Genomic DNA, 17362 nt, shown 5'->3' with positions numbered 1-17362 from the left:
TGTGATGAAACTGTCCGCTCTCAGGGAAGGCACAGCCATGGCTTCCCCACCGCCCCGGGAGATGGAGGAGGGGCTGGTATCTGCTGGCTCGGAGCCAGGTACCTATGGGTGCAGGGTGGAGCAGGGTGGCTGGGAGGAGGGCGGGAGGGGCAGCAGCTGAACCCCAGCTCTGTCTTGGAGGGGGTGGGGGAGCGAGGGTAGGAGGCACCCTGGGGACATGCAGGATGAGTTCTGAAGGTTGTCCACCCCTGTTGAGACCTTTCAGAAGTGTTTGAGAACCTAGATCCCCAGCAGATGAGAGCAGACTGACCTTTGAGGTCAAGCAGATTAAACTGTGTGTTTTGCAGGGGAGGACACTGAGGTCTAGGGGAGAAATGGCATGCACCTAGGGGAGGGTTTGAACCCAGGCCTCCTGGCTCTGTCTAGACTCCTTTCTTGGGCTGAGCCCAATGAGTGGGTGATACAGGATTCTGTGAGAAGGGCCGTGGCCATGAGTAATTCCAAGTCTTTTATTTGGCATTGGAATGCCTTATGTAGAAGGTAGGTTTCTGGTCTTGTTCTTTTTCCTGTAGCAGATTTACTTCTGTTTGGCTTAGGTCAATAGTAAGTTTGCATTCCTGATCACACACCAGATGACAGCGGGGAGGTGGCCTGGGTGTGCACTCTGGTGGGGGGAGTGGAGAGACAGAGTGGGGAAGCTGAGCTACGTTTACTATGGGTGGTAGCATAGTAGAATGTCATGTCAGAGGGAAGGACTGGATTGGGGACACAGTGGCCTGGCTGCTTGACATGGGCAGTCTGGCATCTATTTATTGGCTCTCGTTCGTTTATTGTTTGTTCATTTGAGAAGAACATGTACTAGGGTGCAAAATGGGGTACAAGGAGAAATAACGTGCCAGCTGGGCCCTTAAGTGGCTTTAGCTTATAAGGGAGTTGACTAACATTTTTGAAATTTGGGGTTGGGAGAAGATGCTTCTGAGATGTGTATGGAAAATCAAGGAATGCTTCCTGGAAGAGGTGACATTTGACTTGTACCTTGAAGGATGTGAACATTCTGAGTTTTTAGGGTGGGAGATGAAGTTCTGCTTCCTGGTTCTTCTGATGGCTCCCCAACCAACCCTTTCCTTTTGGTAGGTGACCCTCGGGCCAAACCTCCCGTCAAGCCCAAACCCCGGGCCCTGCCTGCGAAGCCAGCCCTGCCTGCCAAGCCCAGCCTGCTGGTGCCTGTTGGGCCTCGTCCCCCGCGGGGTCCCCTGGCTGAGCTGCCTTCTGCCCGGAAGATGAACATGCTGGCAGGACCCCAACCCTACGGCGGCAGCAAGCGTCCCCTTCCCTTTGCGCCAAGGCCTACGACTGAGGCCTCTACTGGAGGAGAAGCCACTCGAGAAACTGGGAAAGAGGAGGCTGGGAAAGAAGAGGCGCCCCCTTTGACACCCCCAGCTCGGTGCGCTGCCCCAGGAGGTGTACGGAAGGCCCCTGCCCCCTTTCGTCCAGCCTCAGAGCGCTTTGCAGCCACCACCGTGGAGGAGATCCTGGCCAAGATGGAGCAGCCTCGGAAGGAGGTCCCTGCCAGCCCCGATCGCCTCTGGGGCTCCCGCCTCACCTTTAACCACGATGGCAGCTTGAGATATGGCCCCAGGACCTATGGTGTGGCCGCGGGTCCCAGGGATGAGGACGGTGTGACCCTTTCCAGGGGATGGTCCCAGGAGGGTCCAGTAAAGTCTCCCAGCGAGTGCCAGGAAGAGCACAGGAAGACTCCCGAGGAGAGGTGAGGGGTGGGAGGCAGCCTGGAGGACACGTGGGGACTGGGACCTTCACGTTTAGGTCAGTTCAGGTTAGTGTGCTGTGAGTGCAGGCGGACCCCGGTCTGAGTCACAAAACATTCCCCCTGTAGACAGCGTCGTCCTTACGGTGTTCTTTTTATAATTGTAATGCTGTTTACAGATTTGACGGACGGTCACTGCGGAGTTCAAATGTACCATAGGGAAGTCTATTTTTAGGTCTTTTCTACCGAGAGTTGAATTTTGCCTCACTTAATCGGCAGCCATGCTGTTTAGTGAAGAGAATATTAGATCTGTTTTAGAGATGTGGAAACTGAGTCTCTTAAGCGCCTTTTCTTGGTTCCTCAGCACTTAAGACACAGAACTGGGATTTGAATTCAGGTCTCTCTGAGTCCAAAGCATGTTCTCTGAAGTGTAGCTCCCACGGTGGGTGGAGTGGTGTGCAGGTGCTGGTGTGTGTGGGGGGGGCGGGGGGCAGGGTGCGTAGGGTGCCGTCTGCCCACGAGGAGGAGGCTGATAGAGCAGATAAGGCAGGAGCGCACCTCGATGCCCGGCCAGCTCGCGTCTCTGCACAGAGGTTACGGCCAGGTTGGAGACTGTTACGTGGGCTTCCCTTCTCTGGAACTGGGGCCAGTGTAAAGGAAGGCTGGCCAGGCGGTGCCCCTTGGGGTGGTGGGCACTAGGCATTGGAGGAAGAGCCTCCCCTCCTCTTCCTGCTGCTCTGCAGGGCAGGGCTGTTGTGGTGTGGACTGAGCCCCAAGCTGAAGGCTCCCGCCCTGCCCTGCCCTCCAGCCTTGCCCTTCTCCCCTCTGAACCTGCCTGGAGGGTAGGGGCCCCAGTTCACCCTTCTTTGTTCCCGGCCTCTGGGAGGTCACACCCTGCCTCCAGTCTGCTCTCTAGCTTCCTCCCCTTCCTTGCTCTAAGCAGAGCTTAAGAGGAACAACTTCAACTTTGGAAAATCACTCTTCCCCCTCATCCTCCCCCTTCAATCCTTCAAGAAGTATTGGCAGGGCAGCCGGGACCAGCTGCACTCTCCCTAGCGGGAGGAGAACATTAACCCCTTAGGGGCTTGGGGAAGGAGGAGTTCTCCTTGGGGAACCACTGAGGGGTCTGGGCATGCAGGGTGTTTCTCCTAGAGGAGCGGGTTGTGGTGGGGGAGGGGGGCATTTAACCCTTGATGTGCGGGAAGGGAATGGGGCTATTTCCCTGGGCACTTTCTCTATGGAAACTGTAGAGCATTTCCGTCCTCAGTGATTCCAGGTGGGGCTCAGTAATAGATGGTCTGGGGGAGGTTAACTTTGGGTGCTAGTGAAATCACGCAGATCCACTCGCCCCTTGTCCATCAGTGTGGGGCTGCTCCATTCTGTGCCTCTGTTTCCTGTTCCCTCACAGGAATGCNCCCCTTTGGACCTGGCCTTCAACGGGGACCTGGCTCAGCCAGCCAGCCTGGACCCACCTGCTGACGTGAGTTAGCCTCCTGTTACGAATCACAATCCTAGTGTTTTAGAGCTGGAAGGGTCACCTGAGATTATCTGTGTTACCTCCCCGTAGTTCAGATGGGGACATTGAGGCCGATGGAGGAGGTGGCTTGCCCTAGGTCTGGCCCCAGGACTCAGATTTCTTGACTTCCAGGCCAGTGTTTTCGATCACCGAGGTGGTTAAGTGTGGCTCAGGCTGTGAGACAGGTCGTTATGAAGAATAATTACAGTATCTCTAACAACTGGTCCTGATAGGTACCTACCTGGGCATGTTGCAGGAGCAATGACTAGCTTAGCCGGTGTGATAAGTCTGGCCAGTGGGGGCTCCGGGTCCCATGGGAGGCATGTGGATACCACAACTCGAAAAGGGTTAGGTACCCAGAGGCTGAAGTAGGATCTGAGGTGCCTGAGTCCACTGTTCTCCCTGTCTGGGCTCTTTCTTGGGGTTCAGAAGAGGGGGCTTTCCTGTTTCATCCTCACCATTCCCCACAGCGTGCTCAGAGGGTGGTCAGGCTCAGCGTGCTTTTTGTTTTTGTTTTTCTTTCTTTAAAAGATTTTACTTATTTGAGAGAGAGAGAGAGTGGGAGAGAGCGAGCACGAGCAGGGAGAGGAAGAAGCAGACTCTCTGCTGAGCAGGGAGCTGGATGTGGGGCTCGATCCCAGGACCCTGGGATCACGACCCAAGCCAAAGGCAGACACTTAACCAACTGAGCTACCCAGGCACCCCCTACCCCCGCCTGCTTTCCTAAGTAATTGATACCCCTTTTTGCTCACAGAGCCCTTGCTAGACAAGGCTGTCCCGTCTCCCTCACAGTAGAGACCTGACCACATTCCCTTGTCCAGCCAACAAATATTTACTGAGCACCTACCATGAGCTGGGTGCCGGCGACACAGCCGAGAACAAAACTCACTGTGTCCTGCTCTCAGGGAGCTCACCTTCTAGTGCAGGGAGGAAGCCATGAGCACAGGCGTCCCTGTGAATCCGCAGCGTGTCAGACAATGCAGAGGAGAGAGCTCTGGAGACATGCAGAGGCAGAGAGCTCTGGCCTGAGGGCAGTCGGGGAGGCCTTGCCGTGAAGGTAAGGGAGTGAGCTGCATGGGTGTTCGGGGAACAGTGTGTTGGGCAGAGGGAACTGCAAGTACAAGAACTTGGTATGTTCCTGGCTAGGAAGCCAGGACGCCTTGATCGCAGTGAGAGAGGAGGGGTGTGTGCTAGTGAGGTCTGCCAGGTGATGGGTCAGATTGCTTGGAGCCTCACAGGACCCGGGAAGGACTTGGGCTCGAGGGAGAGGAAGAAGCTGTTGAGGGGTGTGGAGGAGAACAGTGACACATTGCTGGCTTGGTTGTAAAGAGTCATCTTGGTGGCAGGGAGCTAAGCGCATCAGCAGGGACCAGGTGGGGCATAATCCAGGTGGGACATGATGGTGGCTGGACCCTGGAGGTCGACTCCGGGTGGGGTTGAGAGGTGTGAAGTGCAGGGTTCACAGGTAGATTGCTCGGAGAGCGAGCGGTGCAGAGTCCCAGACGATGGCAGGGCGTGTGGCCTGCGCAGCAGAAGGGGGAGGTTACCATTCACTGAGATGGGGACTGCGAAGGGCGAAGCAGGATCAGTGGGATATGAGGAGTTTGCTTCTGGATTTGTTGAGTTTGAGATGCCTCTTAGACATCCGAATGGAAGTACTGAGGGGGCAGCTGGGTAGTTGTCGGCGTACAGGTGGCGGTTAAGATGGCTAAGGTCACCAGGAAGGTTAAGGTCACCAGAGGGGCAGGGAAGGTAGCGGAGGGCAGAGGGTGTAGCAAGGGAAACCTGGAGGGGTTCGGGAATGGTGGAGTCCTGGAGGCCACACTGAGCCAGCAGCCACCTTTGGGGCTGGAGGAGGGCATGATCCATGCTCACAGGCTGCTGCCGAGTGAAGGCAGGGGAGCCCTGGGAATGGGATTTAGCTACAGGGAGGTCACTGGTGACCTTGACAAGAGCATTACCGCATGGTGAAGGAAGAAGCTGTTTGGAGTGGGTTTAGGCGAGAATGGGATGAGAGGAACTCTTTGGATAGATATGAACGTAGGCAACGCATTCGAGAAATTGGGTGGTTGCTTTAGAGAGAGGTCAGGTCAAGAGCATGTGTTTGTGTTTTTTAAGGCAGAAAGAACGAGAGCAGTTTGTATGCTGATGGAAATGAGGCGGTAGAGAAGGAAAGATCTGTGATGCAGGAGGGAGAGCTGTGAGCGAGACAGCTCACAAGCATAGAAGGGGAGCACAGTGCTTGGGCTCCCGTGCAGGTGGTGGGGCGTGGGGCTGGCGGCTGACGGGGGACGGCAAAAGCATTGCCTGGGAGTGTGGGCAGGGGAGGGGAAGTGTTGGGGGACTGCTGGGCACTTGAGGCCCATCTGAGGTGCTGGGGGTTCGAGTAAGGGACGGGCTGTCGTGAGACCAAGCATTCTGCTTGCTCGCTCTTCTCCAGCCACGTCCAGCCCCAGGTGTGGCTTCAGGGAGGTGGAAACCTGGGACAGGTGGGTCACAAAGTCAAGAGGAGGTCAAGGAACAGACAGCCTTGACGCGAGAAATGTCTCCTGTGTGGCCATTGAAATCACTGTGGGTTATAAAGGGTGGCTAGTGCTGGGGAGGGGTGCTGTGATTAGGAGTGAGGGCTTTGCAGGGGGCACGAGCAGGCGGGGTTGTGGGTGGTATGGTTTAGGGGCATGCGGTTGAACAGTGGAGGTTTTTTTTTTTAAGATTTATTTATTTTAGAGGGAGAGAGAGAAGAGAGAGCATGGCAGGAAGGGGCAGAAGGAGAGGGAGAGAGAGAACCCCAAGCAGACTCCCCACTGAGTGCAGAGCCCCGCGCAAAGGTCCCTGCGATCATGGACCCTGGGATCGTGAGCTGAGCCGAAATCAGGAGTCAGACATTCAACCTACTGAGCTGCTCAGATGTCCGGAAAACTGGAGTTTTGTAGAGAGAAGGGAGGATGGAGGGAACGGAGGTTACCTTGAGAAGCAAGCAGGACCTTTGCTTGCCCAGACCGAGTAGGGGAGGATGTGGGAGAAAGCACCCCGTTAGAGAGGGTGGCAGGGAAAGTGCGACCCCTGGGGAGGGCAAAGGTCAAAAGGAGCAAGGCTTCCTTCCTTGTCTAGGGACAGGCCAAGTGGAGTCGTGGATGCTGGGATGCCGGGGGCTTGGTGCCCCCTCTGCCCCTTCCTCTTTCCCCGGCCCCATCCCGTCGCATCCGTTGTTTCTCTAAGTCCTATCCCAAGAGGCCATGTGCACAGATTTTACTTAATTCTGACCTAAGTCTCTGAGATGGGGGTTGTAGCCCCAGCATACAGAGAGGAGAGCTGAGGCTCTGAGATCCCTAGGACCACCGTGGGGAGGGCGTATGGCTAAGAAGAGGCAGTGCCTGTGACTCCAAGCCCTGTGCTTTCACGCCCCTCGGTGCCTTTGCCTGAGTCCTGAGGCAAGGCCTGCCTGCTTCCTCTGGTCGTGGGTAGTGCTGGGACCTGTGGATACGCAGAACGGGGTGCGGGGGTCAGGGGGCACCACGCCTCCCAGTAGCTGCTCCACCCGCGGGTGGTCTGGCCTCGCCCTGGGCTGGCAAACCTGCTCTGAGGCAAACCCCCGCCTGCCCAGATGGCAGATTCCCTAGTTTCGTTCTCCTTTTGTCAGGCCAGGGTTCTTGACCCATGCAGCACAGACCTTTATCCTTAGTGGAGCTCTGGGGTGGGTGGGACGGAAGACCGGATCCACTTGAAATTGTATGAGTGAGGCTGTGTGTGTTTTCTGGGGTTGGGGTCTGTGAACCCTGAGAAGCATAGGATGCCGTAAATTACTTCTGGTCCCTCTCCTAGCTGTCCTGAGAGGCCCACCTTCTGAGCTCCTGTCTCCTTCTCTGTTCTGTGGAGTGAGAGTGTGAGGAGGCAGCTGACCTGGGTTCTATGTGGGGTTGGCAGGGTCCTCCTCCCCAGCTGGGAGGTGAGGTAATGGCTCTTGACCTTTCTCTTGCAGATGTCCAAGCCCTGGGAGCCCTCCAGTCCAGGCCCTGGCTCAGAGAATGGAAGCTCTGCCAGCCCAGGCCTCCCCACTGAAGTCTCGGGCCTAGCCCCTGGGTCTCCCCGACTTCACTCAGCTGATGAGGGGTCTCCCCGACTTCACTCAGCCGATGAGGGGTCTCCCCGACTTCACTCAGCCGATGAGGGATCTCCCCGACTTCACTCAGCCGATGAGGGGTCTCCCCGACTTCACTCACACGATGAGGGGTCTCCCCGACTTCATTCACCTGATGAGAGCTTTCTGTGCCACTCTCAGCTTCCAGAAGCCCAGAGTCCTGCAGTTTCTGGGCCCTCTCCCTGCCTCCCTGTGACCCCAGCATCCCCAACTGTAGTCCTGCCAGATGAGGGTCAGAGCTCCTGCCCCCCAAGCTTAGGGCTCCCTGCTGTGGAAGCCCCAGAGGCCCCCACACCTGGCAGCCCAGCCCTTGAGAAGGTCTCGGGGCACCACAGCCTGGAGCAACCCCCAGCTACCTCTGCCCAGCCCCTGATGGAGGGGGGTGAGTTACTGGATCTTCCTCGGACGTTTCCATCTGGGGATGTGGTGGCCAAGGGTGACATAGACCGTCCCATCAGCCTGGCTCAGCGCCGGTTTTCTGAAGGTGTGCTCCGGCCACCCGGCCAAGACCAGGAGAAGCTGGGGGGCTCGCTGGCTGCCCTGCCCCAAACCCAGGGGAGCCAGTCTGCCCTGGATCGTCCCTTTGGGAGTGGGACAGAGTCCAACTGGAGCTTGTCACAGTCCTTTGAATGGACCTTCCCTACTAGGCCTTCGGGTCTGGGGGTGTGGCGCCTGGACTCCCCACCTCCCTCCCCCATCACTGAAGCCACTGAGGCTGCTGAGGCCGCCGAGGCTAGTGACTGGGCTGCATCCAGCAGAGAGGAAGGAGAGTCCCAGCAGGGGCAAGGGGCCCAGTCAGCTCCAGAGGGGCCAGGAAGGCCTGGTTCCTGGGTACAGGTGGATGATCCGGGCATCTCCCCAACCCAGAAGGGGGATGGGGAGAGTCAGCCTCAGTCCCCCGTTCCCCTCAAGCCCTTATCAACAGCAGGGGGCCCCCCTGGAGTGGCCTTGCTGCAGGCAGAGGAGAGGTATGAGGAGCGGGAGCCCCTGGCTGGACAGGAGTCCCCGCTCCCTCTGGCCACCAGGGAGGCCGTTCTGCCCGTCCTGGAGCCCGTGTTAGGGCAGCAGCAGCCAGCACCCCCCGACCAGCCCTGTGTCCTCTTTGCTGATACGCCGGACCCCCAGCAGGCATCCCCTGCTGAGGAGGAGGCCATGACCTTGGCCCAGGCTGAGGCCAGCCAATCCAGGACAGAAGGTCGAGACCCCTGTAGTGTGTCCCCCGAGCCGGCAGGCCCTGACAGCAGCTCCCGCTGGCTGGATGAGCTCCTGGCCTCTCCACCACCTAGTGCGGGCAGCGCAAGGCGGGGAGCCGGAGCTGAGCTGAAAGACACACAGACCCCAGGTGCCTGCTCGGAGGTGAGGATGGGGGCACAGGGAGGGTGAGGGCCTCGGGATGGGAGCCAGGGCTTGGGTGGGCTTTCTTGGAGTGTGGATTTAATGTGTCAAGAGCTTGGGATACAGCCATGAGCCAGGCGCCTGTAGCTGTGTCCCTCACAGCCTACAGTCTGGCAGAGCGGATCCAGCAGAGGGTCCGGACGGCGTGGGTTCATATCCAGCTCCAGCTCCCAGCAGCGGAGCGGTCTTGCTGAGGTACCTTAACCTCTAAGCTTCAGAGACCTTTCACGATAAGAGCATTTGCGTCTTGTCAGACTGCGGGTAGAACGAGGTGTGGAAAGCGCTCGGTGCTGTGCTTGACCTATCCTGAGCATTCAGTCCGTCTTTACAGACAGGATTGTGGAAGGCAACACAGTGCAGCCATTTAGCGCGTGAGCTCTGGATCCAGATTGCCTGGGTTCTCTGCTCTCTGCCCAGATGTGACCTTGAATGGGTTACTGTCCTGTGCCTCGGTTTCTGCGTCTGTAAAATGGGGGTGACCATAAACTCTCCCTCACGGGGCGAAGACTAAAGAAACCGTATCACCTGTACAGCACTAAGAAGAGCACGTAGTTCATCATGAGTGTTTAGGAAGTGTTGGCTTTATGAACGCCCTTACCCTTAAACTCAAGGCTTGCCTTGGAGACAGGAAGCTGAGGCCCAGAGGAGGCGGAACCTTGTGCAGGATCACCCAGCAAGTTGGCGGCTGGGCCTCGGTCCGAGTGCCAGTTCCCTGGCCAGTGCCCTTTCTCCTGCCGGGCTGCTCTGAATTTAAGGGCCGGGGTCCAGGTGGCTTTTGAAATGTCTTTTTCAAGGCCAGCTGGGGCTGGCAGGGGCGGGGCTGGAAGGAAGGCAGAGCCTGGCGGCCTCTAGGGGTAGGGGGCGGATAGGTGGAGGAGGAGCAGGAAGGAGTTAAGACAGGGCTGGCTCCTGGTAGGTGTGTCCCGGGCTCCGGGTGACTCAACTAGCTTCTGGGCGGGGCTGCCAGAGCTGCAGCTGCCGAGAAGGGAGCGGGGCCAGGGCGAGCGGGAGCCAGAGTCGTTGGACAGGTCCGGGCGAGGGGAGCGGCCCAGCCCTGTCCCTGCGCCCAGCCGCACCCAGCAGCCCGGGGCGGGCTGGGGGCAGGGGCCATGGCGGGGCTTGGGGACCGGGAACCCAGCATGTCTGTCTTGGAGAGGCTGTTAGCCAATGCGGCACTGAGGGATGAGGCTGGCCGGCTCCGCAGCCCCGAGCCCAGGGCTCCCCCGCCTGAAGGAGTGAGTCGGGGTACGGGGTGGGGGGTGCAGGGAGTCCTGGTCTGGCTCTTTTGCCTGTGGCAGAGGCTGTTTCTCTGTCTCCTCCAGGGACGAGGTGAGAGCTAGCAGGTCTTCCTGGGAAGCGCTAGGCAGAAGGGTGCTTTCCATAGGGAGGAAGAAGCTGGGAACTTTAGGAAGGGGCGAGTAGGGCCAGGGGCAGGGTCGGACTGTTCCCTTGGAGAGGGGGTTGTGGAGGGCCTTTGAGTCTAGATCACTCCTAATAGAAAGTGGACCCTTTTCACAGCCCTTGTGAAGACCACTCCACCAAGCTGCCTTTCTCTTGGCAGTTAGCCAAGTGTTGCCCAAGGGCTGTAAACATGACCATGGGATCATTGATTGAGTGTCCATATCGAATGCCCCTAGCATGCCAGGCACTATGCTGAGGTTTGGTTTAAACAATCTTGTTTAATTCTCCCAAACTACCCCATGCAATAGGAATTCTTCCCATTTAAGGGTGAGGACCCTCAGGTCCAGAGTAAAGTGATTTGCTCAAGGTCACAAACCTGGGATCTAAACCCAGGCTTTCTGTTGCCAAAGTGGGGCTCAGACACTGGCAGTGCTGAGTCTCATTCTGGACTCCCACCCTGATGGACTCTAAGCATTGTTTCTTTGTGTCTTTTTTTTCCTGATTCTTAGGGACTCCTTGGCTGGGCTCAGAAAGATCTGCAGAGTGAATTTGGGATTGCAGCCGATCCACCTCCCAGCGGCTTTAGTCGTTCTAGCTGGTCCCAGGACACTTCTCAGAACTATGGCCTTGGGGGTGCAAGCCCTAGAGGGGAACCAGGCCTTGGAGAGGGAGACTGGACCAGCAAGCGTGGGCAAGCGGCAGGGGAAGGGAGTGCCAGGGAGTGGGCCAGCAGGTGTAGCATTGGCCAGGAGGACATCGATGTCGCCAGCCGGGATGGGAGTGGAGTGTCTGCCCCAGGGGGCCCTGCCGCCCAGGACTGGGTGCTTGGAAAGCCAGCCCAGCTTGGCCCTCAGCAGAGCCAGGAGGCAGATGTTCAGGACTGGAAGTTCAGAAAGCGGGATTCCCAGGGCACTTACTCCAGCCGGGATGCGGAACTCCAAGACCAGGAATTTGGGAAGAGAGACTCGCTGGGTACTTATAGCAGTCGGGATGTAAGCCTTCAGGACTGGGAGTTTGGGAAGAGAGATTCTCTGGGTGCTTATGCCAGCCAGGATATAGAGGAGCAGAGCCAGAAATTGGGGCAGAAGGACCACCTTGGCAGGTACGGCAGCCAGGATGCAGATGGGCGAGACCAGGAGTTTGGGAAGAGAGAGCCTTCTCTCAGCACCTTTAGCAGCCGGGGTGCAGAGCAGCCGGATCAGGATTTTGGGAAGAGCGCCTGGATGAGGGACTACAGCAGCAGCGGCAGCTCCGCAGCCCCGGGCCCCCAGGACAGAGGCTTCGGGATGAGGGCCCTGAGCGCCGGCTTCAGCCCCGAGGAAGCCCAACAGCAGGATGAAGAGTTTGAGAAGAAGGTCCCGAGTGGCGGAGACGGCCCGGGCGAGACCAGCAGGGAGGCAAGCCAGCCTGAAGAGAGAGAATCGGGGGGCCTGTTCGGCCCCAGCACCCCCCAGTCCCAGGACGGGGCACTGGGACAGAGAGACCAGAGCAGCTGGCATGGTGGCGGTGCTGGCCAGGAGGCAGGGGGCCAGAGCCCGGGCGATACTGGCCAGGAGGACAGGGAGGTGGGCCGGCGAGGCTGGGCGGGCAACTTCGGCCGTGGTGTTGTCCCCCAGCCGGAGGCCACCTTCAGCCCGGGGCAGCGAGATTGGAGTGGTGACTTCTGCATGGAGGCCTCTGAGAGAGGCCATCAGTTCGGCATCATCGGTGACGACCGGACGGGCAGTGCCGTCCTGAGCCCTTCTGGCCAGATGGGAGGTGGCCCCTTCGTGCCTCCGGAGAAGACCCCAGCTGGGCCTGTGGACTGGACTGACCAGCTGGGCCTCAGGAACTTGGAGGTGTCCAGCTGTGTGGCTTCTGGGGGCTCGAGTGAGGCCAGGGAGGAAGCCGTGGGACACATGGGCTGGTCAGACAAGCTGGGCCTGAGAGATGTGGACCTGGCTGGCTGTTTGGAGGCTGGAGGGTCTGAGGAGCCCAAGGGGATTGGGGTCGGGGAGAAGAAGGACTGGACCTCCAATGTCGGGGGAAGGAGCAGAGATCTGGCTGGTGTCGGGGAGGTAGAGGGCCCCGGCCAGGCCAGAGAGAGCGGCGTGGGACAGACCGACTGGTCGGGTGTGGAGGCCGGAGAGTTCCTTAAATCAAGGGAGCGCGGGGTTGGACAGGCAGACTGGACACCAGACCTTGGGCTGAGGAGCATGGCCCCGGGGGCAGGCTGTAGCCCCAGAGAGCTTGGGGCGGGCCAGGTGGACTGGGGCAGCAGTCTGGGCCTAAGGAATTTGGAGGTGCCATGTGACCTAGAGTCTGGAGGTTCTCGGGACCCGCGGGGATGTGGAGTGGGCCAGATGGACTGGACCCAGGACTTGGGACTCCGAGACATGGAGCTTTCGGGGGCCCCGAGTGAAGCCAGGGAGCATGGGGTGGGAGAGGTCAGCCAGTGCCCGGAGCTAGGGCTCAGGGACCACAGCGCCTTGTCCCCGGGCCTGGAGGCCAGAGAGCTGGGGGCTGGCGGGACAAGTGGGCCAGAGACCCAGGGTGAAGACCACTCCACACCTCCCCTGGAGACCTGCCCTGAAGACCCCGGGATGGAGACCGGAGAAGCCCCAGGCTTTGGAACCAGGTAAGGAAGCCCCCTCCCTGTGTGGGAGGGAAGGTGTGGCAGCTCTGAAACATTGTAACCTTTTTCAGGAGGCAAGAAACCGCTTTCCCCCAAGGACTTGTAGGGTTTGGAAAATTGAGATGGTTTGGACTTTGAATTACTAATTTTACTTTTCTTAAGAATTGGAGCGCGATACACGTACAGGTGGATTCTTATTTTGAAGTTGATGGTGATGTGTGAGGTGTTGTTCGTTTGCTGCCCAGGCTTTAGGCTTCCTTGGTGACTGTGTATCACAACTGTGCTGGAAGGACGTGTGTCCCGTCTTTGGGGTCCATTGTCCTGCACCACACTTGTCCCCCAGGTCTCTTGGCCCAAAGCTGAGGAGCTTCCTGGGCCAGGGAACATGGATGCTTTCACGGGCGTCGGCAGGAGGACTGGACTCTGGGACTTGGCCTGGGCCACTCCAGAGACATTAGGAGTGGAGTGGACAGTGGTGCTTGTTGTTTCTTGCAGAGATTAGGAGCTTGGTGCTTCTTGCCTGCCCTGTCTTCAGGCCCAGAAGAGCAACAGTTTAAAAACCTGAAGGTCATAGGGACCTGGCTCCTGACCCCGTGATCTTGGTCTCCATGCACTGAGTGGCTGAAGGAGAGCTTTCCAGAGGAACAGACTCGTAGTTTTACGAGTGAACCACAGCCTGTCTCAGGGATTTTTATGTTCTGAAACCAGCTGAGGTGATCTCCCACCTGGAAAGGGGACTAGAAAGACATTGCGTCTGTTTTGTTAACATTTCCTGTTCGTTGAGATTTGGTTTTATTCTCTTGACTGGGTAGAAGTTTATACCTTTTTGAAGAAGCTGGAGCTTCTCCCTGGGCAGTTGGGGAAGAAGGGAAAGGGAGGCGCTGGGTGGGGACCGCGTTGTGAGTGGAAGGGCTTGTTGGTAGTGGCAGGGGGGCGGGAGGGAAGGGGAAGGGTCTAGAGGGAATGGTGGGGGTGTCAACCATTGGGTTGGGAGAGGCACTGGGGCTAAGGAGAAGGAGAGAGAGAGTGAGGAAGGCGGGCAGAGCACAGGGAGGTAAGGCTGCAGGGCAGGGGTGGGTTCACAGGACGGGGAGTCCAGAGGCTCCTGGGATCTTGGAGGAGTCCCTGGACGTCTCTGAGCCTCACTTTGTTAGCCTCAGGAAGCTTTCCCATTCCTAGTGCCCTGTGGTTGCTCCCAGTTTCTCTTCTGAGACTCTGCACGGCCCGGGGCTGTGCTGCCTACCTTACCTCGTTGAACTTCACAGCTGCCCTGTGCCGTGGAAAGGGATTTTTACCATCTCCAGTTTGCACGGAGACAAGGGGTGTGACCTGCTTACGGTCACAGTCAGCAGGGCGTTGTAAATGCTGTCAGGTGTGGTCCCGGTGCTCCAGAGTCTCAGGCTACCAAGGATCAGAACCCAGGCCCTCCACCTTTCCCCTCTGCTCCGGCGGTTCTTGAGAAGGGGAAGGCGGGAGTATCTTTCCCTTTGTTTAGGACAGGGTGGGGGCTGCGGGGAGGGAGGCTGCAGGGACTGGATTGGGGAAGAGGAAGGTAGGAACGGAGGAGGAGGGAGTCCGGGAGTCCTCGGCCGGCTGAGCTGCTTCGGTCTCTAGCCCGCCTTTAAGAAGCTCTGGTTTTCCCTTTAAGAAGCTCTGGTTTTCCGTCTGTGCTGTAGTTTTGGGGAAGGCTGTGTGCTCTCTGGCCACACAGGAGACCTCGACCTGAGCACGTGCTGCAGGTGAAAGCACCGGGATCAGGAAACCTGTGTACCTTTCCCTAGTGCAGGCTTTCCCAGACTTAGCTGACTCACATCCAAGGAGCTGGTGTTCCGGGCGTCTGACTGAGGCAGATTCTACACCCTGGAAAAGTGCTCTTTGCAGGAAATTTTGGCGGTTCCCCTGGGAAGTCCTTGAGGATAGCTCGGAGTAGTCTGGGTTTGGGTCCATCTGCCAGGTTTGGGTCCTGATTCAGCCACCACCTCTGTGACCTTGGGCAAGTTCTTCTCTTTCTCAGGGCCTCCTATTTCTTGTCTGTACCTTGGGAGGAATTTACCGCCCCCCCCCCCATGGGGTTAGAGTTGCAGACACACATAGAGTGATAGAAACCTGAGTGGCACATGGTGATCACTGAAAAAAATGCTTGCTACTTGTAATTGTATCTGTTTTGGCAATTTGGATGGATCTGAGCTGTCCATAAAGTGAGGCCCGTGGGGACATTTGTGTCGTTGTCTCTGTGTGGGACAAAGGTACCCCTGATGGCAGGTGGTCATTGGCTGGGATGCTGTCCAGCACAGTTGTGACAAGATCAGCATGGAGGTGGGTGGGTCACGGGGAGCGCTCAGGCCCCTTCTTTGCATCGAGGGCCACCTTTTCCTGGTGGGAGTGGCTCTCTTGGGTCCCCCGAGAGCTCATGAACTGCCCTCTCCTGTCTGTGGCCTTCTGGTCATCTCCCGCCCCTCCCCTGGGCCCCAGTGATGCTGAGATCTCTCAGTCATCTCAGGGTCTTTGTGGAATCTCCTCAGAGATCATTGAGGCCAGCGCTCTCATTTCATGGGTGGGGAAACTGAGGCCCAGGGACGCAGCGTGACTCGCACAAGGTCCACATCTGGTGGTTCTGGGCTCCCTCATATTCCCTTGGCCTTGTCATCATCTCTCTGGGCATATGTCTTGTTTGTCTCAGGTCCAGGCCAGCTGCTGCCCCTTTAGGCACATTATTCCAGCTGTAGGCCTGAGCCTCCCTCATTTTGGGTCTTGGAGCCTTGAGTGCTGGGGAGCCAGTTTTGTGCACATCTACTTCATGCCCTTCCCCGGTTCTGTCCCTGGAATGGCGTGGTGGGGTGGGGTAGGGTTGGATTGAGTCCTGACCCTCAGGAGACTCTAAGTCCAGATGGGGTGAGGGGTAGAGATGGTGCAAGATGGGACAAGTCCTCAGGCCAGGAACCTGTGTTGAGGATGATGATTATCCCGGAACAATTAAAAAAAAAAGTTTCTTTCTTTAGAGAAAGAGCATGCAGGCACAGGTGGGGGAGGGGCAGAGGAAGAGAGAGAATCCTCAAGCAATCTCTTCACTGAGGAGGGAACTTGACTCGGGGTTTGATCCAAGGACCCTGAGATCATGACCTGAGCCGAAATCAAGAGTCAGACGCTCAAATGACTGAGCCACCCAGATGCCCCGATTAAACGAAAAATTTATCAAAATTTAGCACACATTTCCGTGTTGCCGATGGACCCAGCAAAGCGTAGGTCTTTTTATGATCCCCATTTTGCAGATGAAGAGCTGAGGCTCAGAGTGGACAAGTACCCCAGCTGTAGTAGGCGATGGAGCCCATATCTGTGCCCGAGGCGGCACTCGGCACACGGTCCCGACCATTCTTCTCTCCTGCTTGCCTGCCAGGGAGGAGCTCAGGTTATAGGTGTTCTAGGTGCTCAGAGGCAGGCAAGCTTCTCTGGAGCTGGGGTCGAGCCAGGCCAGCAGGGATGATGCTCACCGCATTCCCCGGTGCTCTTCCCACCCTCCCCTCTTCGTGGCCACCCCCAGAGTGCACTGAGCTCATCTGCTGCCCTCTGCCCACGTGGCGTGGAGCCAGGTCTGGCTCTGGATGTGGATCTTTCCACCCACCCATCCGCTGTTCCACATTCCCTTAAAACTCTCTGGGCCTGCCCTCAGCCTTGTGTCGGCCCCACCCCAGGGAGAGGCTTTGGGCAGGGCCTCCTCAGGCTGGGTGGGGGTGCCGCCCCTGCCCCCTCCCTCCCAGCCTCCTCGATTTTAAGCTGCAGGGTGAGCTGGCTTTGGCCCCCGTCCAGGGCTGCTCCGTTCCGCTGCCTTGCTGCGCTTCTGCTGCCACCTCCGCCTCCCTCCCTCCCTAGACCGCTTTAATTTCCATCTGTCAGCAGCTTCTGGAAGGACGGACTGACACATGTTCTCTCCTGCCCTCCCTGCTTCCGGCCTGCTACTGACTCACCTGCCCTACTCCCCTCCCCTTCCAGTCCCTTTGGCAACTCTCTGAGGCCTGGCTTCCGGGCCCTGCCCCTGCCAGACTTTCCCACGCCCGCCCACCCGCCACCCTGCACCGTGTCATTGTGCGTGCGTGTGTGTGTGTGTGTGTGTGTGTGTGTGTGTGTGTTGGGGTGTGGCTGTGCTGTGCGTAGGGGGGCAGGGTCCTAGATGTGCCCCGAGGGAGGTGTGTGGTGAGTGTGGAGTGTGTGCAGGGCGTGTCCCTGTTTCAGGGGGTGGCAGCTGGCCAGCACAGCAGCTCGAGGGGTGAGGTATGTGAGTTAGTGTGCGTGCTGTGCCGCGTGTGTTTGTGTCGTGTTTGGAGATGCATAGGTTGTGTTAAGGTGCAAGGTGACCCAACCTCTCAGTCACCGGGCAAACACTGGCTTAGTCCTGCTCCTCTCCCAGGTGCTGGGGGCACAAAGGCAAAAGGGGCCCATCTTTGCCCTTGAGTTGCTCAAGGACTGGCTCTGAGGCAAGGGGCTGGTCCAGGTGGGAGCCCAGGGCGTGCAAGGGTGCGGGGGGGGGGGGGGGGGGGG

At 58.2% G+C, this 17362-nt stretch overlaps 2 protein-coding genes across 2 annotated transcripts in view; both read left to right on the top strand.

Moving 5' to 3' along the window:
• On the top strand, window positions 1–2077 carry LOC121104770 (182 kDa tankyrase-1-binding protein-like). The gene is made up of 2 exons (XM_040639119.1): window positions 1–98; window positions 1135–2077. The coding sequence occupies exons 1-2, from the start codon at window positions 5–7 to the stop codon at window positions 1770–1772; spliced, it is 732 nt and encodes a 243-aa protein (XP_040495053.1). The 5' UTR covers window positions 1–4; the 3' UTR covers window positions 1773–2077.
• A 250-nt stretch (window positions 2078–2327) lies between these two features.
• Window positions 2328–17362, top strand: part of LOC103666108 (182 kDa tankyrase-1-binding protein) — an 18680-nt gene continuing 3645 nt past the window's right edge. Inside the window, exons 1-4 of the mRNA XM_040638761.1 lie at window positions 2328–2416; window positions 3104–3245; window positions 7261–8775; window positions 10725–12832. Coding sequence (XP_040494695.1) covers window positions 2328–2416; window positions 3104–3245; window positions 7261–8775; window positions 10725–12832 — 3854 coding nt within the window. The remainder of the gene's footprint in view (window positions 2417–3103; window positions 3246–7260; window positions 8776–10724; window positions 12833–17362) is intronic.

Source organism: Ursus maritimus, unplaced genomic scaffold (genome assembly GCF_017311325.1).
Source record: "Ursus maritimus isolate PB19 unplaced genomic scaffold, ASM1731132v1 scaffold_23, whole genome shotgun sequence".
In the NCBI taxonomy this organism is placed as follows: domain Eukaryota; kingdom Metazoa; phylum Chordata; class Mammalia; order Carnivora; family Ursidae; genus Ursus; species Ursus maritimus.
The sequence above is the reverse complement of the archived record's forward strand: the minus strand, read 5'-3'. Positions and strand labels throughout refer to the sequence as shown.